The 22,000-nt window shown below is 46.4% G+C and overlaps 1 protein-coding gene across 1 annotated transcript in view; it reads right to left on the bottom strand.

The window, feature by feature from the left end:
* LOC132243251 (collagen alpha-1(XXII) chain-like) overlaps window positions 1–22,000 on the bottom strand; it is an 80,512-nt gene that overhangs the window by 10,449 nt on the left and 48,063 nt on the right. The window contains exons 23-35 of the mRNA XM_059723713.1: window positions 20,819–20,872; window positions 17,831–17,884; window positions 16,960–17,013; window positions 15,855–15,908; window positions 15,195–15,239; window positions 14,025–14,078; window positions 12,965–13,018; window positions 10,011–10,064; window positions 8,316–8,387; window positions 6,550–6,585; window positions 5,955–5,999; window positions 5,452–5,631; window positions 3,243–3,309 (exon numbers count right to left, since the gene is read on the bottom strand). Of these exons, the coding sequence (XP_059579696.1) occupies window positions 3,243–3,309; window positions 5,452–5,631; window positions 5,955–5,999; window positions 6,550–6,585; window positions 8,316–8,387; window positions 10,011–10,064; window positions 12,965–13,018; window positions 14,025–14,078; window positions 15,195–15,239; window positions 15,855–15,908; window positions 16,960–17,013; window positions 17,831–17,884; window positions 20,819–20,872 (823 nt within the window). The remainder of the gene's footprint in view (window positions 1–3,242; window positions 3,310–5,451; window positions 5,632–5,954; window positions 6,000–6,549; window positions 6,586–8,315; window positions 8,388–10,010; window positions 10,065–12,964; window positions 13,019–14,024; window positions 14,079–15,194; window positions 15,240–15,854; window positions 15,909–16,959; window positions 17,014–17,830; window positions 17,885–20,818; window positions 20,873–22,000) is intronic.

Genomic DNA, 22,000 nt, shown 5'->3' with positions numbered 1-22,000 from the left:
GGGCATGACTAGCAATTTGGAATCATGTAGAAAATTCAAATCATCTCTCTTTCCCCCTGACTTGCATATGGACGCAAATCCTGCCCCCGGCACCATACGGCACATACTGCAGAACATGTGGTAGGTTTCCGCTGCATCTAAGCTTGTGGGGAGGAAGTCTGCACAGTGGGACTTCACACCTCATTGTGACGTGAGACCAGGTTCTGCTCTGACACTTGGTGTGGAGACAGGGGGCAAGACCGTGGGCTGGTTGGGGTAGCGGCCAAGCTGTGGCCAGTCATTCTGCCAGTAGTATAGGTTCTCTGCGCCTGCAGACTGATGAAAAATTATACTGGTTTAAATTACACCAGGTTTACTGCACATCACACTGTACTGATGTAAGTGCTTTGTGTGCTCACTCCTATACAGGTAGATGTGGAGAGAAATGAATGCAAGTTTCATAGTTGGTGGGGCCTAAAGGGACCTGAGCAGATCATCAAGTCTGACACCCTGCCATGGGCAGGAACGAATGCTGGAGTCAAATGACCTCAGCAAGGTGTCTATCTAGCCTTCTTTTGAAGACCCCCAGGGTAGAAGTGACCACCACTTCCCTTGGAAGTTGGTTCCAGATCCTAGCCGCCCTGACTGTGAAGTAGTGCTTCCTGATACCTAGCCTGAACCTACTCTGAGTCAACTCATGGCCGTTATTCCTTGTTACTCTCAGTAATGCTCAGGGGAACAGGGACTCTCCCATTGCCTGCTGGTCCCCTTTGGCCAGTTTGTAGATGGCCACCAGATCCCCTCTCGGCCTTCTCTTGTGGAGGCTGAACAGGTTCAGGTCCCGTAGCCTCTCCCCGTAGGGCCTGTCCTGATGCCCCCTGATCATGCAAGTGGCTCTCCTCTGGACCCTCTCCATGCTGTCCACACCCCTCCTGAAGTGCAGCTCCCAGAACTGGATGTAGTACTCAAACTGCGGCCTGGCCAATGTCACATAGAGGGGGAGGATCACCTCCTTGGACCTGTTCATGATGCATCTGTGGATGCATGACAAGGTGCAGTTGGCCTTCCTGACCGCATCCCCACACTGTCGGCCTATATTCATTTTGGAGTCAAGAATGACACCAAGATCCTTTTCTGACACTGCACTGACGAGAAGGGAGTTCCCCAGCCTGTAGGTATGCTGCTGGTTCTTCCTCCCCAGGTGCAGCACCTTGCACTTGTCAGTGTTGAAACCCATCCTGTTCTCATCCGCCCACCCCTGTAACCTGTCCAGATCTGATTGTAGCCTGTCCCTCTCCTCTAGCGTGCCCACTTCTCCTCATATCTTAGTGTCGTCTGCAAATTTGAACAAGGTGCTTTTCACCCCCTCGTCCAAGTCGCTGATGAAGATGTTGAATGGTGCAGGCCCAAGGACTGAGCCCTGGGGGACCCCACTGCCCACATCCCTCCAGGTTGAAAATGACCCGTCCACCACCACTCTCTGGGTGCGACCCTCCAGCCAATTAGTGACCCATCTGACCATGTAGGCAAGGTTAAATCAGTTTTCATTCAGCTTTAATGTTACAGCAGTTGAGCTCACTCCTGTCACTATAAAAAGTCCGCAAATAAAACTGTTACATTGATTCAGCTGATGTGCACTTCTGTTCAGCAGCTTCCACACACACCTCCTACTAGGCCTTTGCAAATAGGGAAGTATTCAATTCAGATTCATCCAATTCAGAGGACAGCAATTCAATTTGGAGATTCGGATCACTGTCCTGAATTGATCTGGCCGAATCAGCTTCAGAAGATTCAGTGCTGATTTGGACAGATTTAATGATTTGGATCAGCCGGGGAGAGGCAGGCACAGCTGGGTGGCTCCTCCGGCTGTGCCTGCCTCTCCCTGGGCAGGGGAGCTGTGGGAAAAGCCCCCATGGCTGCCCTGCCTGGCCCCAGCCTAGTCCTGGCACTTAAAAAAAAAACAAAAAACCAAAAAAAAAAACCTGCACTCACTGGCTGAAGCACCGGCAATTGCAGCCTTTGGGCACTCATGGCAGAGCCCCTCCATGCAGTGTGGGGCAGCAGGGATCACCCTCCCTCCTCCCCGTTTGGCACCTGCATGGCAGCTGGCCATGTGCTGTCTGGGAGCTGGGACAGCTGGAAAGGAGCATTGCCAGGCTCCAGCTGACATGTGGAGTCACCCCAGCTCCCAGACAGCGTATAGCGCCCTGCCAAGCCACACTTCACCCACTCCATGGGGCAGCTGTTGTGAAGGTGCCAGTCACGGGGGAGGCGATCCCTGCTGCCCCCCACTACCCCACACTGCAGGCACCAGCAGGGCAGAGCCCCTGCTCCTAGCGCTGTCACACCCACATCCCACCCCCACCACACCCCTCTCCCCAAGTAATGTGCCCCACTGCCCCAGCCGGGCAGTTTGTCCCAGCCCCAGTCCCAATCCCTCCCCTGCCCCCTCCCCCAACCCCATCAGCCTTACCAGCTGGAGGCAGCTGTCAGCTGCCTGTTTAGTCTATGACCGAATCTCCAAATCACTGAATCTTTTCCAAAATTTTTTCCAAATTGATTTGGTTGCTTCGAATCGATTCAGAGTTTTTACTTGGTCTTCTGGTTCGATTCATATTCGGACTTGTGGTCCCCAAATCGGGGTGAATCTTCTCTGAACTGAATCACCTACCGAAGCTTTGCACAGATCTACCTCCTATGCTTCCTCCCACCCCAACTTCTTTTTAATGGTATAGTGATACACCAGTCTACAGCCAAAATAAAGCAGCAGGCTTCATCTGTTTCCTCCCCCTCATTTTCCTTCAGGCCACTGCTTAAAGGGCACGTGTTTCTGAGCCTACAGACCTTTCATTCCAACTCTGTGCTCTCTCCCAAAGATACATTTGTTGGAAGATATCTGTAGTTCCCAGACCCTACTTACTGCCACTGTGAAATCCTGATGTGAAGTCACAATAATATCATAGTTATTCCTGTAACAGGAGGCCATGATGTCGTAAGCACATGCTTTGTGCCTGACGGAGCAGAAGGAGAACTTGGGCTGCAAGCCTTTGTGTTAATACAAGTACAATCAGTGACAGCAAAAAGTGCAAGGCTATGCAAGCACCATTTGGTTTTACGTGTCTTGTCTTCCCAAGTTGCTCCCATCCTAAAGCTGTCCTTGGACCTCTAGGAAAGGTTCAGACACAAATCACAAGTGTTGGGGACATACAAAGTACATTTTGGCACTTCAGACGCTGCAGTGGATTGCCCATACTGACACTTACCATCGAGCTGCTTTCCTAACTCCTCCTGAATAAGCCTTCTCAGAGTTTCCAAGGATGGAGGCTCCCCCTGGGGAGAAGAGTGAGAAAGAAACATAATACTCATGGCAAAGACAGCAGACAAAACCTGTCACCTGGAGTCTATTAAAGAAGTTACAGTGGGCTTGCTTCTTTCAGCTGGCAGGGTCTCCAAGTCTGAAGGGTCTGCCCCCCAGTTCCCACTCTGAACTGGTAAGAATAGCACTACAGCACCTGGAGACGGCTGTGGCCAGAGTGCCCCATGGATACATTACTTCACTGCATCTCCCCAGTATCCTATGAGTATCAAATCTCTCTGCAGAAGCAAGTTGCAGAGAGATTTCACCCTATACAGAAGGGTGTGTGGGTATACAAACATGCATGTGCATGTGTGTGTATGAGTGTCTGTGTGTGTGTCTGTCTGTGAAATGAAGGCAAGTATCTAGATTTGTGTTATTCGTACTGACTCATATTTGGACACTATATTGATTGACCTGAAGCTCCACTTCTCAGAGGATGAAATATTCACATGAAAAATTCCAGCCATCCCTAGCTTCATTTTAATGGATAATACAGTGGCATTTAACCTTTACCTCTGCTTGTAACCTGCTGAGACGCCTTCTTGAAACAGATTGTATTATTTTTCATTAATAATTAGGGAAACTCGTAAACATTTAAAAAAAATAAACCTCTAATATAATGTTAGAGTTTATACAACAAATATAATTCATGTCAGAATATAACCTATTTAAGTCCATTTCCTACCTGACTCAAACATGAAGACTGGTCCATCAGCATCAAAACCAATGTCCTCATTACTATAACTGAACACTTGCACCGAGCGTGTCAAAAATACTTTGGAGCTTGCGGACTGTACTTATAGGGCTATAAAAAGGAAAAGCCTTTTGCAGTTCTAAACTTATTGCGTTTAGTTGTCTTAATTCTTTATAGCTCATTAGTGTATGTCATCACATATCTTCCAAGTTGTTGAGCAACAAGGATGTGCTTTGTCTAAGACATAGCCATCCTTTCTATCAGAGCTTATTTCTCTTGGAATCCCCTTGAGGTAACAGTTTCCGAAGCCAGAATTCATTTCTCAGAGCATGAACAGTGACTATGCAACTATAAAACAAATCTCTTCATTCTCTTAAATATTGTGCCCTCAGGCACTTTAACTGATTATAGTGTTTTTTGTCAGACAGAACAAATTATTCAAATAAATAAGATTTAATGATCTTTGCTGAGCTGAATCCTGTAATTTTTGGACTATAGCAACAGTCCATGCAGCCTAGCATCTTCTTTCTGACAACATCCACTAACAGAGGAAGCTGTAAAACTTTTGAATCAACTATTATACAGTATAATGCTCCTGGAGGGAGCCTCTTCCTATCTCTAGGCCCTTTGTGATTACACCCTCAAGCATAACGCTTGCCAAGATAAAAAAATAAATAAGGAATATCTACTGCAAAGGTCTCATCTTTTGTTTTAATTATGCTGCACCGTTGTTTCCATAAAAGCTGGCTGCAGAGAGATCCCTGTGTGTTTTCCTGTGTTAGAGCATCTTCTCCATGCCAAATTTGAACCAAAAGGATCTTTTAGCAGAAATGAGTCACTTAACCTGCCTATATAACTCAAGGTTGGGTGTTTTTTTTCTGATCTGTAATTGAGCACTTTTTAAACACAGCCCAGCCAGAGCTTCTGTGGGAAGTGAATACAATCACATTCATCTTGAGGCAAGAGTTTTAGGTTGGTAGAATTGTGTTCCCCAGCTGGAATTCGCCAGTCAGACCTGAATGAATGTTTTGCAGAAACACTGCAAGGATATCAATGCCGCAAAAATACCCCAAGAATGGTAATGACTTAGTGATCTCATGGTTATGCTTCATCTGAACAATGCCCCTATGTTCAGCTATATCCATTTAAGTAAAATATTATGTAGCGGGAGAACCCCAGGAGATGCATCATCTCTATTGTGTTGTAATGTAGTTTGGAGAGACAGTAGGTGAGCATACGTAGTTCATGTTCGCGGTGTGTGCTGCAGTCATCCTTAGCACAAGGTTATTGGATAAGATGGCTCGTCTCCTAAGCAGCTATAGGTCGTTTTTCTTTGACTCCATGATCATGTTTGCCTGGTCTCATGCCATTGAGCTTGCATCTCTGTACAAAACTTGTCACTCACGCCTGCTGTCCTTACCCGTGGACCAGGAAATCCTGGCTGTCCTGGGGGACCTGGAGGTCCAGTTTGTCCATTGTCTCCTGGTGGCCCTTGAGGACCCATCAGTCCTGGGTGGCCTTTATGGCCTGGTATTCCAGGCTCGCCAGGTGAGCCCTTCTCCCCCTGTGGGCCTTTGTCACCTTTGACTCCAGGATCTCCCTATCACACAAAACCATTGCATCAGCACAAAGAGATGAACATGTCACTTTTTTCTTCCCCCCACCAACGCTTAGGAGAACATAAAGTTACTGAGCAAAGGGTTAAGCATCTTTTCACCACCAAAACGTGCAGTTTCTGGGTCCAGTATCTAGTTCACTGCAAGTTATGACTGAAGTACAATGACTAAAGGTGGTAGATGTGTGCAGAACATCAGATCCTCATGGGCTGCACTTAGCCCATAAGCCGTACTTTCGGCCAACCCCATCTAAACTTCTTTTGACTTCCATGTAATACAGAACAACAAATGATATTGTCCAATGCACCTTGTCTCCATTGGATCCATGTTCACCTGGTTTCCCAGCTGCACCCTGCAATGAAATAGTCAGCATGAGCATGCTATTTGAATACTGAGTTAAGGACAGGATGCTTCCCCTTCTGATGGCTCCCAAGACTTCAGGAAAATAAAGCCCTATATATTTCACAGTCCCTTCATGCTCTTTGTTTCTATTAGTAATTTAAGGATAAAAAATAAAAAGTACTCTTTTCTTGCATATATCACACACTTTTTCCCAAAAAAAAACAATTGTTGGAAATTTAAGTACATGTTATATGCAAAAAATAGGGTAAGAACCGTTTCTGCTCCTTAGAGCCAAAAATGAAAGTAAATCTGCAACCTTCTCACAGGGAGCAGAGCAATGAGCAGGGTCAGCTCCCTTGCCGCTGCTATTGAGCTACTTACTACAAGGAAAGATTTTGTTTGTCTTCAATCTGCCTATCAAAAACAAGGTGCATATTGTATTCCAAGGGGTTCTGTATGTGAAGAAATATGGTAATGTATAAAACCCAGCTGAAAAGCCCAATATTTTCACTGAGCTTAGACAACAGTACTGCTCTGAAACAGCTAGGAAGTGGACTTACCTCTTTTCCCGGGGGACCTTTCTCTCCCGGTTCACCCTAAGAGATACAGAGAATGAACTCAGAATATTGCACTACAAATCTGACTCTCTGTTACCATGTGTCAGATTTGAAAATGGTGAGTAGGGAATAGGAAAAGTCAATGCTAACCAAAGGGAGATCCTAAAGAATCAAAGACTCACAGAGGAGTAAGGTTGGATAGTCCCTCCAGAGGTCATCTGGTCCAACCCCCTGCCAGAAGCAGGATTATCCCTAATCCAAGCCATCCAATACAAAGCATAACCTAAACTTTACATCAAGGTTAAAATGAATTTCTCAAACTGCTGCATGCTACAGGAAGGCTCCTAAATACAAGGGAACTTCTAGTCATCCCTCCAAAGCTAGCAAGGGTTGGGATGAATTATTCTTTGCAGAGGTTTCTCTGTTTCTGGTGCCATACAGGGGAATTTTCTTTTGGATGTTTCACAAAGCTCTCAATGTGGTTTACTGAACTGCTAGTTAGGTTACCTAGGCTTAAATACACCCTTCTCCATTAGCTACTCTGTCATATTTTGTATTAAATTTTTTAAAAATTACATACTCTCTTTATTTTCACATTTCGTGCAACATCTGTTACTGCAATGGCAAAGCACTGGATTGAATGCAATACCCATGTAACAATGTAAAACATTGTAGGTACCAATGTACCTATTGCACTCTCATACAAGGAGTACAACATGCATCTAAGAGCCTTGGAATACATTTTATTTTTAGTATGCGTGCATGTGCGTATATACTGGATATTCCTTTCATAAGCTGGAAGTGCATGTAATCAGTCCCACAAGCCAGTGAAATATATATGCTGAAAAAAAAAAAATATATATATATAGATTACATATCCCTGTAAGTGATATTATGCTTCCTACTACATCACCTGCCAACTACACAAACTCCTGGGACTTATTCCAATGTTCCACAACCCCAGTGAAGCTTTTGCAGATACTATATTTTGCTTAAATGAGCTTGCCAAGGAAATATTTCTTTTCTCTCTCTCCAGTGAGGAATGCCCCTTTCATTCAAAAAAAAAAAAAATACCCTAGCCTGAGACTCAAGTTAGAGAAGCTTCAGTCTGAATTGGGAGCAGGTATCCTAAAGAGAGATTCACCACAATGGTAAGTCTGTTACTTGCAGGGCTCAGAAAAAGACATTTATGCAAAAGGAGAGGGGAGAGTCCCAGCTTCCCAGCAAGCCCTGACATTTGCCTCCAGCCTTGGAAATTTCTGGATGTTATGGCTGTGATATTCTTATGTATAGAAAAGTGGTTTTAAATCATGTTGGGCAACATTTTAATTTCTAATTGCAGCAGACTTCTATTTCTGAGCCTTGAACAACTAGACCCATGTGTATCAGGGAACTTAGCCTTTGGCACAGGACTATGAAAGAGTGTGAAGAATTCAAAATGCTTTAATCCATTCCTAATGCAGTTCTTTTATAATATGTGGCCCAGCGGAAAGCTTTCTGAGTACTGCAATCTTCCCAAAGTCATGCCAAGAAAACCTTTACACCACTCACTCCCTCCCTCTGTACAACCTAAGAGTGTCATGCCCAGGGATAATAATTTGACCTTTTGTGGGCAGAAAAGAGGATGTGGGGGAAAAGGAGCTTGCATTAGAGTTCCCCGTTATATGAGCCCTCTTGTCTGTGCTTTTGCACAGGTGAAGCATACCAGCTCCATCCACCTTCAACAGCCCAAAACAGGCACCGTGTTGGACAGCAAACCTGTTACTTACAGGAGGTCCTCGAGGTCCTATGAAACCAGGAACTCCTGGGCTGCCATTTTCTCCTTTGTTTCCTTTTGGACCCTAAGAAAGAGAAGAAAAAAAAAAAAACAAAGACAGTCATAGCTTCCCCTCTGCCCTGCCGTCTGTGTCCTCCCAGAGCGTCCATTTATTGAGTTATTTGAATGGAAAGTGTCGCCTTCCTCTCCCCTCTTTCCATGCTTAAAATAAAGGCATAATGACTTTGTGTGTTCTCCAGAAGGAAATCCCTGCTGCAATAATTTTTCTGTGAGGGTATCATGTTCATTTGAGTAGTGAGGGTCATCTTAGCGATGGCCAATAATAATCGACAAGGCTACTGTCTCATGCCAACCCCTTCTCATGCATCGTTTCCTCATACTCCAACATCAGTGCCCCTCTCTCAGTCATTTCCTGTTACATGCTCAGTTATAAGCCTTTTTTGTTCAGTGTATTTGTACAGAATGCAGTGTAATGTGGCCCTGGTCCACAACTGGGTCTTGTAGATGTTATGGGGATATAAATAAGAACAAGCACCAAAAAATTAAGAGCCACTTAACAATCTTCACTGAGCAGTTCAATGACTGTTGATATTAACTGCATCTCCTTACACCCCTGCACAAATGTACACCTGTACATTTTAATGGGTTAAGGACAAGTTTCAAGATTTGGAACCTGTGCACGCAGACTGTTTAGGAGACACCCAAGACTATGTATTGTGTAGTAGCAGCCAGGAGTAACAGCCAGAGGTGCTGGCTTGTTTTCATTTGCCATGCCTACTGGATGATGCTACCTCTCCTCCCATATGGCTGTGTACTATCAGCTACCCAAGGCGGAAAGACTTTGTCCACTTCATGGCCAGTGCATGGAAGGAGAGCTCCCTGAAGCTAGATTTGATGAAAGCCTACCCGAAGTGGAAGACCTAGTGGCAAGGCCATGGCTTACTTCGGACAGGGTAACAGAGGTGGCACTGGAACTATCCAAATCCCTCCTTGTGATACCCTCAGGCTCAGCCTGAATCAAAAGTGCCAATGAGCACCCGTCCTTAGGTAGTGCCAGAGGCACAGTAAGTTTTAATTGTCTCTTAAACCCTAAAGAACGGGGGAGGAGAAGAAACTAAATCTTCTTTTTTAGTTGTGTTATCAGCGCTCCATTGTCAGACTATTCTTGCACATATGGTGGCACCCGAGGGCATCCATTCTGTTTTGTGACCTCGGCTTACTACCCAGGGCCTACATTTCCCCTGCATGCCTCGAGTGAGCTCTCCACTGCTCCTTTCAGTGGCTGCCTGCCAGCTCTTCTCACAGTCTCTCTTCTTCCATGTGACACTCTCTGCTGACGGCACGTTTCCTCACTGGGCAAAATTAAATATCTTTTTAAGGAGGTGCCATACCACTCTTTTCTCTGTTTTGAATAATAAATTACTCCCCTCTGTCCCGTCTTTAGTGAGAAAACAGTGATACAACCAAAGGACTGACATCTCTTGATCCCAGCCACACAGCCACCCACCAGACAGCGGACCACCCGAGTATAACCTTCAAACAGTTGGCCTTAAACTTTGAACCTGGCAATTTCCCATTGAGAGTCTATGGACATCCCAGCACACCTCAGGCTTCTTGTTCCCCTAATCATCCCCTGCAATTGTTGCACGAGCCCTAACTGTTATACAATAGCCATCATCTCACTTACTGGGTTTCCTGCAGGCCCAGGCTCCCCTGGGGGACCAGGTGATCCACTCTTGCCCTGTACCAAGAGGGAAATGAGACAGAGTGAGAGAAAAAGAAAGAGATTTGGAACCAAAAATTTAAAAAATCAGCTGCATCTAAGCAGCAGGGAGATCCTTCACATCAAGGTCATCCCCACTGAGACAGAGACATAAACACCATGAGCTCCCTTCAGGATGCTCGCACTCTGGTGATGGGCACATTGAAAGACCTAACTGGGTACTAACTGGTTAGGATGTACTTCTGGGCTAAATGGCAATGGTAATTCTCCAATGGCTAATAGGTGGCTAAAGGAAGTGCATGTTTGGGAGAGGTGATAACAGGCTGTCACCAGCGTGGGGCAAGGAAGTCCTGCCAACTTCCTATGGCCACCTGCAAGAAGAATAAAAATCCCCAGGATCACCAGTACTCACAAAGAACAATTCCCTTCCATGTTTCTTTCCTCATTCTCTTCTCCCGGATCCCTTCAGCCACAGCTGAAATAAAGCTTCTGGATTTAAATGCAATGGCTTTTAGGTAACACTCAGAAAAAACAGCAAGTGCTTTTGGGATGGAAAACTAAGAGGAACTTCTTTGAATGTTTAATGGGTTAAGGACAAGTTTCAAGTGGGCATCATGTCACTTCAGAGACAGTGATTTGGCCTGGACCTACTTCAGCTGGAGGATCATTCCCAACCCTGGTTGTTTGACTCCTGATTCTGGTTTCCATCTTCTCTGGAAGAAGCAGTGAAGAGCACCTCCATCTCTGAGAAGTCTTTGCAAGAGGGGGACCTTGCTCTGTCCTTTGTACTGCTCTGGTGGCACCGAGGGGACAGGGAGCTCACTAGGAGGGCAGCTAGTTGTACCCATCATAGAGGGAACCTCTGGGGGCTAGAAAGCTGGGATCCTGGGCTAGGCCACCGAAGCCTGGGGGCCATTTCTGCACCATGTGCAGAAATGTAGCCACAGGAACTCAGCATGCCAGGTTTTCCATCTGCCTGGGGCATTTAGACATTGCCAGTGTGACCCTGCCTAGGCATGTCAAAATCCTTATCACCCGTGTTCAGCAGATCTTCTGATGTGGTGCCCACCATTCACTGATGATGGAAAAGCCCCATCACAGGGAGAATGAAAAGCATGGACATGAGCATGTGAGGATTTGAGAAATGTGCAAATGAGGAGAGCTTTTGAAAACTATGTTGGAGAAACACCCTTATATGGGACCCACAGACGTGCTAAAGAGGCCACCTTGTTGCCATCCCCTCCTACATCAGTATGCTGAGAGGTTTCCTGCCTAATTAGAACAGCCCTCGAAAGCTGGCCCTTTTACCTGTAATCCTCACAATCTGTATTGCCCCCAGAGCCTCTCATTAATTATAATTAGGATGACCATATGTCCCAGTTTAACTGGGACAGTCCTAGATTTCAGAGGCTGGTCCTGGCAGGCTGTTGAGCATTATAATGGGCATCCCAGAAATCCAGGGGCACGGTGGCACAGTCAGCCAGGAGCCGGAGTGACATGGGTGGGCGGGCAGGTAGGCACCACTGCCTACCCAGCATGCCCTGCACCCCAGCCCTGCTGACTTGGGAGAGCACAGGGAGGAGATGCGGGGCCAGTGTCCTGGATGTCCCAAATTTCCTTATGGTTGGCCTAATTATAATGCCAAGAACAGTAGGTACAAAAAGAACAAGAGGGGCTGGTGCTTTGTCCTTTCACTAATCCACCTAAATCCTTAGCATCTTATCCCTCCTGCCTTCCCTCCTGGAAGCCTTTTTATTCATTGCAAGTGATGTACTGGGGCAAGATGTGTTAGCGAGCAGTGCCAGCACCACAGGTCACATGTGGAATAATGGATTAAATTGAAAGGTAGGCACAAGGGCTCTCCATATGTTACTGTCATCTCCTCTAGACCCTGATGCTCCCTGCTCTCAAGGACCTGATGTTCTCATTCCTGGCAGCGCCGACTGAGTCAGCATTTTGTGCTTATTATAGAACAGGTTTCAGCATCTTGCTTTCTGTACCATGCTTTCCCACGGAGCAAAGAATTACCTGCTACTGCAATCCATTAGGGATGTGCACAGGTCCAAACATCCCTATTTGTATTCAGCCGTGGAATGAGGTGATTTTTAAAATAGAATAAAAACCATGAACAGCGGTATAAGCAATCTCTCAGTCATCCCAAAAGACACCTTTAAGAAATTTTAGCTAAATTGCTATTTCTGCACTGCGGGCAATACTACAAACCGGCTTCCTACATGCTTTCAATAATGAAGAAGCATCTTCTCTTGAAGTTGTTCTTGCACATGCATTGGGCATGATAAAAATCAGGAGCTGGTTAATAGGCATCACGATCAGATGCCTGGTGTCTTAAGGTGAGCATCACGTTAAGCATCAAAATTAACTACTTCTTTGGGAAACTGTAGTCAAAAGCCACAGAGGGCATCAAATGGCTAAAAAGAGCCAAGATAGGAACTTAAAGAATCACAGAAAAGTAGGGCTGGAAGGGAGCTCTAGAAGTTAACCAATTCAACCCCCTGCTCAAGGCAGGAACATCCCTATCCAAACCACCCAATGTAAGTGCCTGTCTAACCTACTCCAAAAACCACACTGATAACCCTGTCACACCGCTACAAGACATTCTGCCCCCAAACACCAGAATCACCCTAACCGGCCACGAGTAAAGAAAGGGGACAAGGACACTGTCATGGTCCCAGCATTGCAAGTGTTGTTCAAATGCACTCCTGGTTTTCAGCTCTCAGGAGAAACCACCAGTCTCTGCCCCTGCCTGTTTTAAATCTACTGGCCATCACACATCCTTTGCCAAATGCCACCAGAGGCTTCCACTGGATCATCTTCCAAAACAGACATCTGGAGTCTATGGTACACCTACGAGGTATTATCCATCCTTCAAAGACCGACTGTCTGGAGGGCAAACTCACCGGCTGCCCTCTGAATCCGCGAGGACCCTGAGGTCCGGTGAGGCCGGCGTCACCCTGGAACAAAAGAGCAATGGTGGCACTAAGCAAACAACATCAACAGCAAACAAACCCCAAAACACAGGCAATTTAATTGTCATTTGAAAAGAATTCAGGTCTCTTAATTACTTTTCGTTGCCCCTGGGTTAGCAAGAAAAATGCAAACAAAAACATTCTGGTTTCTAAATATCCTACTTTCCCAGGAGAAACCAGCACTCTGAATTACAAAAGGGAGCCTCCACGAGGCAAGTCTATTAACGTGGGAATTTCTAAGCCAAGGTCGGATTCTGGCCACATTTTTATTTGATGGGAAAGGCGAGATGTCTTTCACTGCACCTTGAACCAACTCTGATGCCTACACACCTCGGGCAGGCCTTTTCCATTTGATCTCTTGTAGGATGAATTAAAAAAACAACATATTCCAGTCATCAGAAAAGGATGCAAATGAGGATCTGCTTTCCAATGACCTCTAGAGAGACCATGGGAACCCACCGGGTCCATCTCTTGGTCATCATCACCGTATGTCCGCCTGGGCTCTGCTCTGTTACTGCACTGCTGCTAATAATGCTATAGGACTCGATTTTTCCCTTTAAGTAGCAGCTTATTCTAAGAGCAATCTCACTGATTTCAGTGGGGTTACTTGGGTAATAAGGTGCCATTCAGGATGAGAAAGGGTGATGGACTCTTGGCCAGTGGGACTTGGCACAATGAAGTACTGTTTAGAGACAGCAAATGTAGCAGGATCAGGACAACAGGTATCAGAGATACTGGACATACCTCGCAATTCAGAACATAATTCATTTCTCTCCATGTTTCCAAAGACGGAGCTGACATTTAAGTTTCAGGAGGCTAAGCAGTGACAAAGGCCCTCAAGTTCCTTGTTATCCTAAGGAGCCTTGTACAAGCATAGCTACAATAATATGCTGTTACTATAGCTTCCATGGCTGGATTTATCTTGTATACTGTAAAACAAGCCTTCATCAAGGAGCAGAGGATTTATTTCCACTCCAAGGAGCACACTTACATCCTTCCCTGGTGGTCCCTCACGCCCAGCAGGACCTGCCACACCTGGCTCTCCCTGCAAAGAGAGGAAAAGAAGAAATGAATTCAGAGCATCTGACACAGCTCTAGCAGTCCAGCCGCACCTCCACCAATGGCACAGGGAATCTGCAGGACGAGACTGAAGTTCAAAGGGTCGTTCATCAGGGCTGACAAATTTTTAAAGAACTGGGCAGCTGGCTGTTAGCCTGCCTTGCTTCTTGCTTCAGTTGGAGCTAACAGAGCTCAGACCTGACCCGCTGCTTATAAAATGATCAGGAGCACTCTCCATATGCCAGGTAGCATATGACCAGCAATGGTATGTTCAATATGGAAAGTAACTTGGGAAGAAAAGTTATGCACTTATCACATAGCACAAGGAAGAGGTGATCAGTGAGGACACTAGGGTTAGCCAACTGTCTCTCTATGGTCTTCCACTGCACCATTCATGTTTTCCTGGGGAGCCAGAGTTAGGCATAGGGTTTCCCATTGCTTCCGCAGGATGACACCTGCTATCATGAGGAGTCCCCTTGTACAGTGCCCAAAACATCGCAGACCAGAATGAGGGCAAATCTTGGTGTGGGGCCTGAGCTTCTGGCTTTTTTAGGAAACAGAGGTGAGCGCACCATAGAACGGGGATCACTCCTATTCTCTTTGCTGTGCTTTTCAACTCTGAATGTGTCCTACATCTCCCAAGCTTGGTGTCATGAGGTTTGATAGAGATTCAGCATGCACAAAAGGCTCCCCTTGCCCTCTGCTTGGTGGCTTTCATGCCAGTGGGAATGAAAGCACTGTGTGAAACAGGTGAACATCCCAAAGACCATCAGAGATGCTACCACGCTCACCGCAAAGGCTCTCACGTTAGATGGGCATGGAACTGCTGTGCAGATGAATGAAGGCTGCTCTCGTCAGCTTGTGAGACAGGAAGCGGACACCAGTTACGCCAGTGATTCTCCCCCAGTGGGTCAGTCAATATATGGTTGGATGGACCCGTTTATTCTGCCACCCATTATAAGACAACCCCACAGGGTCACAACAGCTGAGGTAAATGACATCACAAGAGCGGGACATAATCCCCTCTCTCAGTGCAGGACCGTTCAATGCTGATTCCTCGATAGACATGACCTCCTGCCAAAAGCTGGTGCATGCTACTTACCCGAGAGCCTGGGGGACCCATGTCTCCTCTTTGTCCCTTGAAGCCCTGCAGAGAAGAGTGATATTAGTAGCAACTTTGCTTCTAGAGGTGGGGATCTTTGGGAGAGCTCTGGTTGAATGGTGCATGCACACGTTTGCCTTCAGTGACTGGTCAGCATGGTGCTGCTGGGCTGTGGAAGAGGCTGTCACAGGGAGGCACAATCCCTCTCCCTAGCTGCCTTGGGGGTAGAGGAGACCATGCATGATACAGCCTTCTCTTACTGCTGTGCTAGGCCAGCAGACTGCCAGGGACTTCCCTTTCAGTCGTCCCTGCTCTGCCCTTCCACTCAGGAGATACACGTGCCATAAGGATACCTGGGGGGAGCACACGGCTGGCAGTTGTGAGCAAGTCTCTTCACTCATGTCCCATGAGAAGAGAGGGAAGACTCCTTGTGACCCACCAGAACAGCCTGTTGTAAAGCTGCTGTGGTGCAGAAGCTGTGGAAACCCCGTGTTTCACATTGCTGATGACTTGTTCTCTCTCACACCTGTATTGCCTAAACCATATGACCAGTCACTGCACAAAGGCTGTATGGCTGCACATCACCACTCAGGTCTCAAAGAGCTTCCATCTAGAAAGACAAGACAATTCATGGATTAAATCCTCTGGTGTAGTACCTACCGGTAACCCTCTGGCACCCTCCTGGCCTGGAAGCCCTGGTTCTCCTGATTTGCCCTAACAAAAACAAGGACAATTTAAAAATCATCGTTGGTCTTCTCATCATCCACAAAGCAATTCTGCTCTTCCCCTTGCATTGCAACAACAGCTTTAGGGCTGCGTTTTCAAAAGTGCATGCAGCAAGGATGCTCAAATAATACCTATATCTGAGCACACAAGACTAGGGGTATGGGGTAATCAATGGACATGCGTAAATTCACCTTTTGAAACATGGCACTTGGCATTTTGTGCAGCCCCTGCACTGGTTGCCACATACATTTATGTAGAAGATAAACATTTATGTTTAACATGAAACTGCACATGTCCTTGAAGTGGACGTACAAAATAGTACTGTGCACAGAACAGCAGGGCTCCTGCCACTGAGTACAGACAGTTTTGGACTCAAGAGTCCATTTTCAAAGCAAGATGCTCAGCACAGTACCTGAGCCCTGAGTGAGCACTGGTCCTCCCAGCATAAGGCAAGCATGCAATGTTTGGCAGAACTGCAGGACAACAGGAGCAGCATATTTCTCAATGTAATGAGCACACACATGGAAATCCCGTTTTTTGTCCAATTATATGAATACAGCCTTCTGGCCAGAAGGCTACAGACCAGGTCCTTTTCCTCCCAGTGATGACAGTTTAACAAAAATTGAGAAAATCAAACCCTCTAGCCAAGAAAAGAGAACTAATCAGGAAATAATCCAACAAATGCACTTTAGGATGCATGTTTCCTGTTTCCTTGTCCACCACGCAATTTTCTCTCCACTGCTGAAAAAAAGAAACACCCCCAAAACCCACAGCTCAGGAGGTTTAATCTTACGAGACAAACTGCTTCCTTACAATATGCACAGTGGTTTTAAGAGTAAAGCAGCCATATTTTCTTCTAAGGTGGTCTGCATGCAACTCATGTGGCTCAGGGCAGTGCAGTTTCCTTGCATTAAAAAGGCATGTGCAAACACACCTCCTGACCCCCTACATAGTCTGGAAACAGGCATCCCTGCAAGTGCAAGCCAGAGGTGGCTCTGTGAGCCTCAACTGGAAAAAAGTTTATAAAATGTTTTCTTACAGGTTCCCCAGGAGATCCTGGCTTGCCATCCTTGCCATCATTCCCATCAATGCCCTGTAAGTGAAACACAGAAGAGAGGTCAATAAGGAAAAGTGTATTTGTTAGTGTGGGATCTCCCAATGACTTCTCTTCTTGATCATAAGCTACCTTAAGATCAGCTGTCTCACAGTACTCATTTCTATTTTCACAGCTCATCTATCATAAGCACCTCAGTTTGGCTATTAGCCACACAAAATCTGTCCTCCCCTACTGTTCAGATAACAGACTTCCACCTCCCAGTCTGGAGATTATAAGAGCTGTCTTTCTTACCGGTATCTCTCATACACCACAAAGGCAGAAGCATAAGGGTGGATCCTCAACTGGTGTAAATCCAACTAGCTCCACTAACTTCATGAGCTAGGTGGACTTGCTCTAGAAGATGATCTGGCCCATAGATATTAGAGATATAAAATGCCACCAGAGATGCCAAAGAAAAGGTGTGGTCAGACACTGCACCAGTGATGCCTTTGATCTGGAGCCAGAGCAGGGGACAGAACTGCAATGTGGGGTGTAGAGCACTATCACTTTTGGTGCTGCGAATGGTTTGCACAGATATCACTTACTGTTATCTCAAATCTATGCCATCTGGGTGCAGACCTCTGCCAGAGTGCAAAGAGACGGGCTAGGGCAACTGACCCACTCCAGCCCAGAATCTATCGCTTGGGCAGAAGGTGATCACACACAGGATTCCCATTGCACAGAGCCAATGTGGAGTTAATCTGATACGTACAAGTCCAGCTCTTTCACTAGTGTCAAGGCATCTCCAACCTGTCCACGTGCTCAAAGGAAGTTTAACCCACCGAATGAGAAGAAGCTACAGGTCATCACTTACTTGAAGTCCAGGCAATCCTGGTGGTCCCTGAGGTCCTGGTGGGCCATCTTTACCCTGAAAAGAGAACAGGGATGTAGCAGCTCAAATAAGCTTCTCTAATGCTTCTTACATTTGTGCCTCTGTTTCTGGGAGACACCATGTAGGGTTGGGCAAGGAAGGGCTGTGGCCAGACTAGGTGCTCCTGCCTGCTTTTGAGTTATCAGATAGCCTAAATGCAGGCAGGAGAACATGCTTATGCCACAGACTTTCCTATCCTGGCTGTGCATGAGGAGTGGGGGACAGGTCCATGTGGCAGCAGTGGCTGTGGGGGACCTAGGCTATCACATCTCTGAAAGGGTATAGCGGCACCCTGGCTGAGAAGTACTGCTTTAGATCAAACAACCAATCTTAAAAAAACCCCCAAACCACCCAAAAAACAAAAACAAAAAAACCACATACAAGTGATAGGGAATGCCCCACAGCTCTTAGGAATTTATTCCAATGGTTTTTACCCTTGCTATCAATAACACGCACCTTATTTCTAGGCTGAGTTTACCCAGCTTTAGCCATTTGATCTAGTTACACCCCTGTCTGCTACAGACGGACACCCTTTTTCTCCTTCCCAGGTAGGTGCTTGCAGTCCTTCCTTAAGTTAAATGGATGGTGCTCCCTTTGCTTTCCCCTACAAGGCTTGTTTTCCAATCCTTTCACCACTCTCATGGCCTTCTTGGAGCCATCTCTAATTTATCCTGTTTGGGGTATGAACACCTGAACTTGGCCACTGGTTTCCAGTAGCAGTCACACCAGTGTTAAGCCCACCAGGACCTCCCTAATCCTATTAATTAAATCCCTGTTTATACATGCAAGGATCACAGAGGTCCATTAGACCACAACATAGCTGGTTGCTCATGTTAGCTGATTATCCACCATGACCCCCAGACGAACAGCTGCGGTCTCTCCCTGAGTTCAGCGGGCAATCATTTCAGATGGACCTGGATTTGGTCCAAGAAGCAAGCATTGCCAAGTGGAAAAGGGAAAAGAAAAACAACGTAGTAAATCTCTGCTCAGCATTGTGCTTCTGGGACTCATACACAGGCCAGGAAGTGCATGTTTTATATTTCGTGCACATTAAATTAGTGGTTATGAAGGGTGATTAGCCAGCAGCCCCTGAGAATAAAATCCTCTGTTTATCTCTGGAATTGTACAGTGTGTCAGATCCCTCACATTGCTTCAGCCTTGATCACTTGCAGGACCTGATCCCACCTGCTCAGTCCAGAGCCTCTCTGCTGAGTCGGCTCATTAATCGCACAGTAGCCATCCGCCCTGCAATTTGGAGACACGACTGATGAAGACTAGACTTGAATGAATGGGCAAGAGTGACAGGCCCATTATCAAACACTTAGTGATCCCAGATCTAGAAGTAACCATAACGCAAGGCTGCACTGTCCTGAATCAAAAGCACATTTTAGGCCCTCCCCTCTTCCCTTGCAGTGAAGATCGATCAGATTTACACCAGGGTACACATCTATTTTAGTGTTCTGTACTGCAACTGAGGACTAGCATCTGAATACATCCCACATAAAGCTGTCCACGATGGCCAAGTCACTAGCAAGTTTCAGAAGGCATGTAGGGACCGCTAACGTGACATGCAGCATGTTTGGTCTGTACATATTGCATCCCAAAAGGGGTGGGATGTAGCCTGAAAGTGGCAGTAGGCATGTGTCAAAAAGTCATCCTGGAAAGCTTCTTGGTTCATACCTAGTGCTGTGAAGAGGTGGCTAAATCACCCTGTTTTAGGTGCAACACATCTGGAATGGGTATGCCATGCTTCACCGTGACAATCCTTAGTGCAGGCCTTTAATGGTGTGGATGTTAGGGTCATGCAAAATTTTGCCAACTGTTTTGTTTTGACACTGTTTCGATTCGTTTCAAGTTCAAAACAGCAAAATCGTAACTAAACGAATGGCTTCGAAACAGCCTTGAAACAAAATGAGAGCAGTCAAAACGTTTTGAAAGTTTCAAAATGTTTCGAGTTTTGAAGCAGCCAGCCAGATGGTGGGAGACAGGGGAGAATCAGGGCTGTGCCTCAGCGGCTTCACAGCCCCATGTGGCTCAGCCCTGGCTCTCCCCGCCTCCCGGGGCTGGGCTGCTCGGTGGGGCTGGTGGAGCGTATGGGAGCGCAATACCAGCTCTGCCCACCTCCCGCCACAGGGCTGCGCTCCGATCGGCTCTGCCAGTCCCATGGAGCTCAGCTCAGTAGCAGATGCCAGCAGAGCCGGCGCTGCGTTCCGCCTCCCGCCATCAGGCTGACTTCCAGGGGATGTGGGAAGCCGATTGCAGTGCTGGAGAACTGCGGCCAAGCTGAGTTTCCTTCCCCAGCCTGATCGCAGCCTGATCGAAATGTCAAAACAGCGTCGAAACAGCAAAACCGTTTCGACGAAACAGAATGGAACAGTGCTTTCAAAATGATCAAAACTCAAAATGAAACACCATGTCGTTGAAACGTCAAAACAGATGTCAAAGCACAATGCTGCTGTTTCTCACAGCCCTAGTGGACATGAGGTCTCTACTGTTCTTCCCAGCTCGGTCTCTCAGCAGGAGACAATTCTGCTAAAAATACCAAGCATTTTTTTTCTATTCGCTCCATCCACTTCTCAATACCCACGTGGATACAGAAGACTCAGAAAGGATTCTCTAGAGACAGGCTGCACAGGCTGAGAGGAACCTTAGGAGGTGACAAGACCAACCAGATGACTTGGACTGGATTTGAGACTGTTTAATTTTCAGTTGCTTTGGACTCCAGGAAAAGGAATGAGAGGCACCATACTCAGATTCTAAAGAGGCTGGACGGCATGGAAATAAAGGGATCAGAGAACTTTTCAGCAGGGTCTTCTGAATATGGATAACATTTTAAATACAACTCGCATGTCTTTGGGAGGACATCATGTTTGTTCCAATTCAACCTCACACTAAAGAAGCCAAGGGCATTCTCTCTGATCTATAGCTTACAATATCTCCAGGGATCCCAGGGGCTCCTGCTGGTCCTTTTACACCATCTGGTCCCTAAATAAAACAAAGCAAAAGGAACATGAATAGCTTAAATATAGTATATCCTTGTCAACAGAGGCACTGCTACAGATGGCAACACTATAGGCTATTCTTCTGCATTTCATTCATCTGTATAAGCATCCATTCATGTTAATTCAGCAGATACATGAATGCCAACCACTGGATATAATTAGCCTTCTAATCCACAAAAAGTCAGATATTTGTGATCATTTTCCATCCCAAAAAATGGGTTATCATTAGGGAAAAAAAAAACCTGTGCGACACAAATAACTTCAGGAAGAAGAGAACTGCTGGGAGAAACATCTCTGAGCACACAGTGGATATGGCAAAGTCTTAGGGCTTTGTTACATGTTGCACTTTGAGCTGCTCAAAAGTTGCTTGGTATTAGTGCTAGCTTGGGTTTGAAGCTGTCGCACCTTTAGGTTAAAACCTTTGTCTGACTGTCCCCCACTTGCACAGCTATGAGTTGTCACTCCAGGAGGGCTGGTGAGCCAGGACAGGCTTCTATCCCAGCTCTAGGTGGGGATGTGTGAGAGCAGGCTGTTTGCAAGGGGTTGTGCCCCCAGGGATGGGAAGGTCACATCCCCACGGGTGGGAGGAGGAGTTGGCTTGGTACAAGAACTACTCCCATGGCAGTAGAGTTCAGGAGGTGGAAAGTTTGTCCCCACAGAACAGGAGGGTGGGAGAGGTGACACTACATCCTGGGAAGCTGGAGGACTGCAACTTGGGTAGCCCCTCTGTGGGGAGTGGCCACACACCAAAGGAACATGAGCTGGGCAACATGGATCAGAGAGAAACTTGCCCTGTGGTGGCATAACTAAACCACCTAAAGTGTGCTTAAAACTAGTTTCAAGTATTAATGTGTGGATGATCCAGGGGCGAAGAGCTCCAGGAGCCATCTAAAATTTAGGTGTAACAAGGCCCTTAGGAATAGTCACGTGAGAACAAAAACCTGCTGGCCTAAGTTACATCAGGGAAAAGGCAAATTAAACATAATACGGGAAAGCTGAACTGCAAAAATGTATAGCAAGAAAGCAAGCCCTTGAAGGGGGACAGTGGATTTATTGTACCTAGAAATGTCCAAGAAGACTTAGATAGCCACCAGCTGGAGAGGATATGTAT

Source organism: Alligator mississippiensis, chromosome 3 (genome assembly GCF_030867095.1).
Source record: "Alligator mississippiensis isolate rAllMis1 chromosome 3, rAllMis1, whole genome shotgun sequence".
NCBI classification, from domain to species: Eukaryota; Metazoa; Chordata; order Crocodylia; family Alligatoridae; genus Alligator; species Alligator mississippiensis.
The sequence above is the reverse complement of the archived record's forward strand: the minus strand, read 5'-3'. Positions and strand labels throughout refer to the sequence as shown.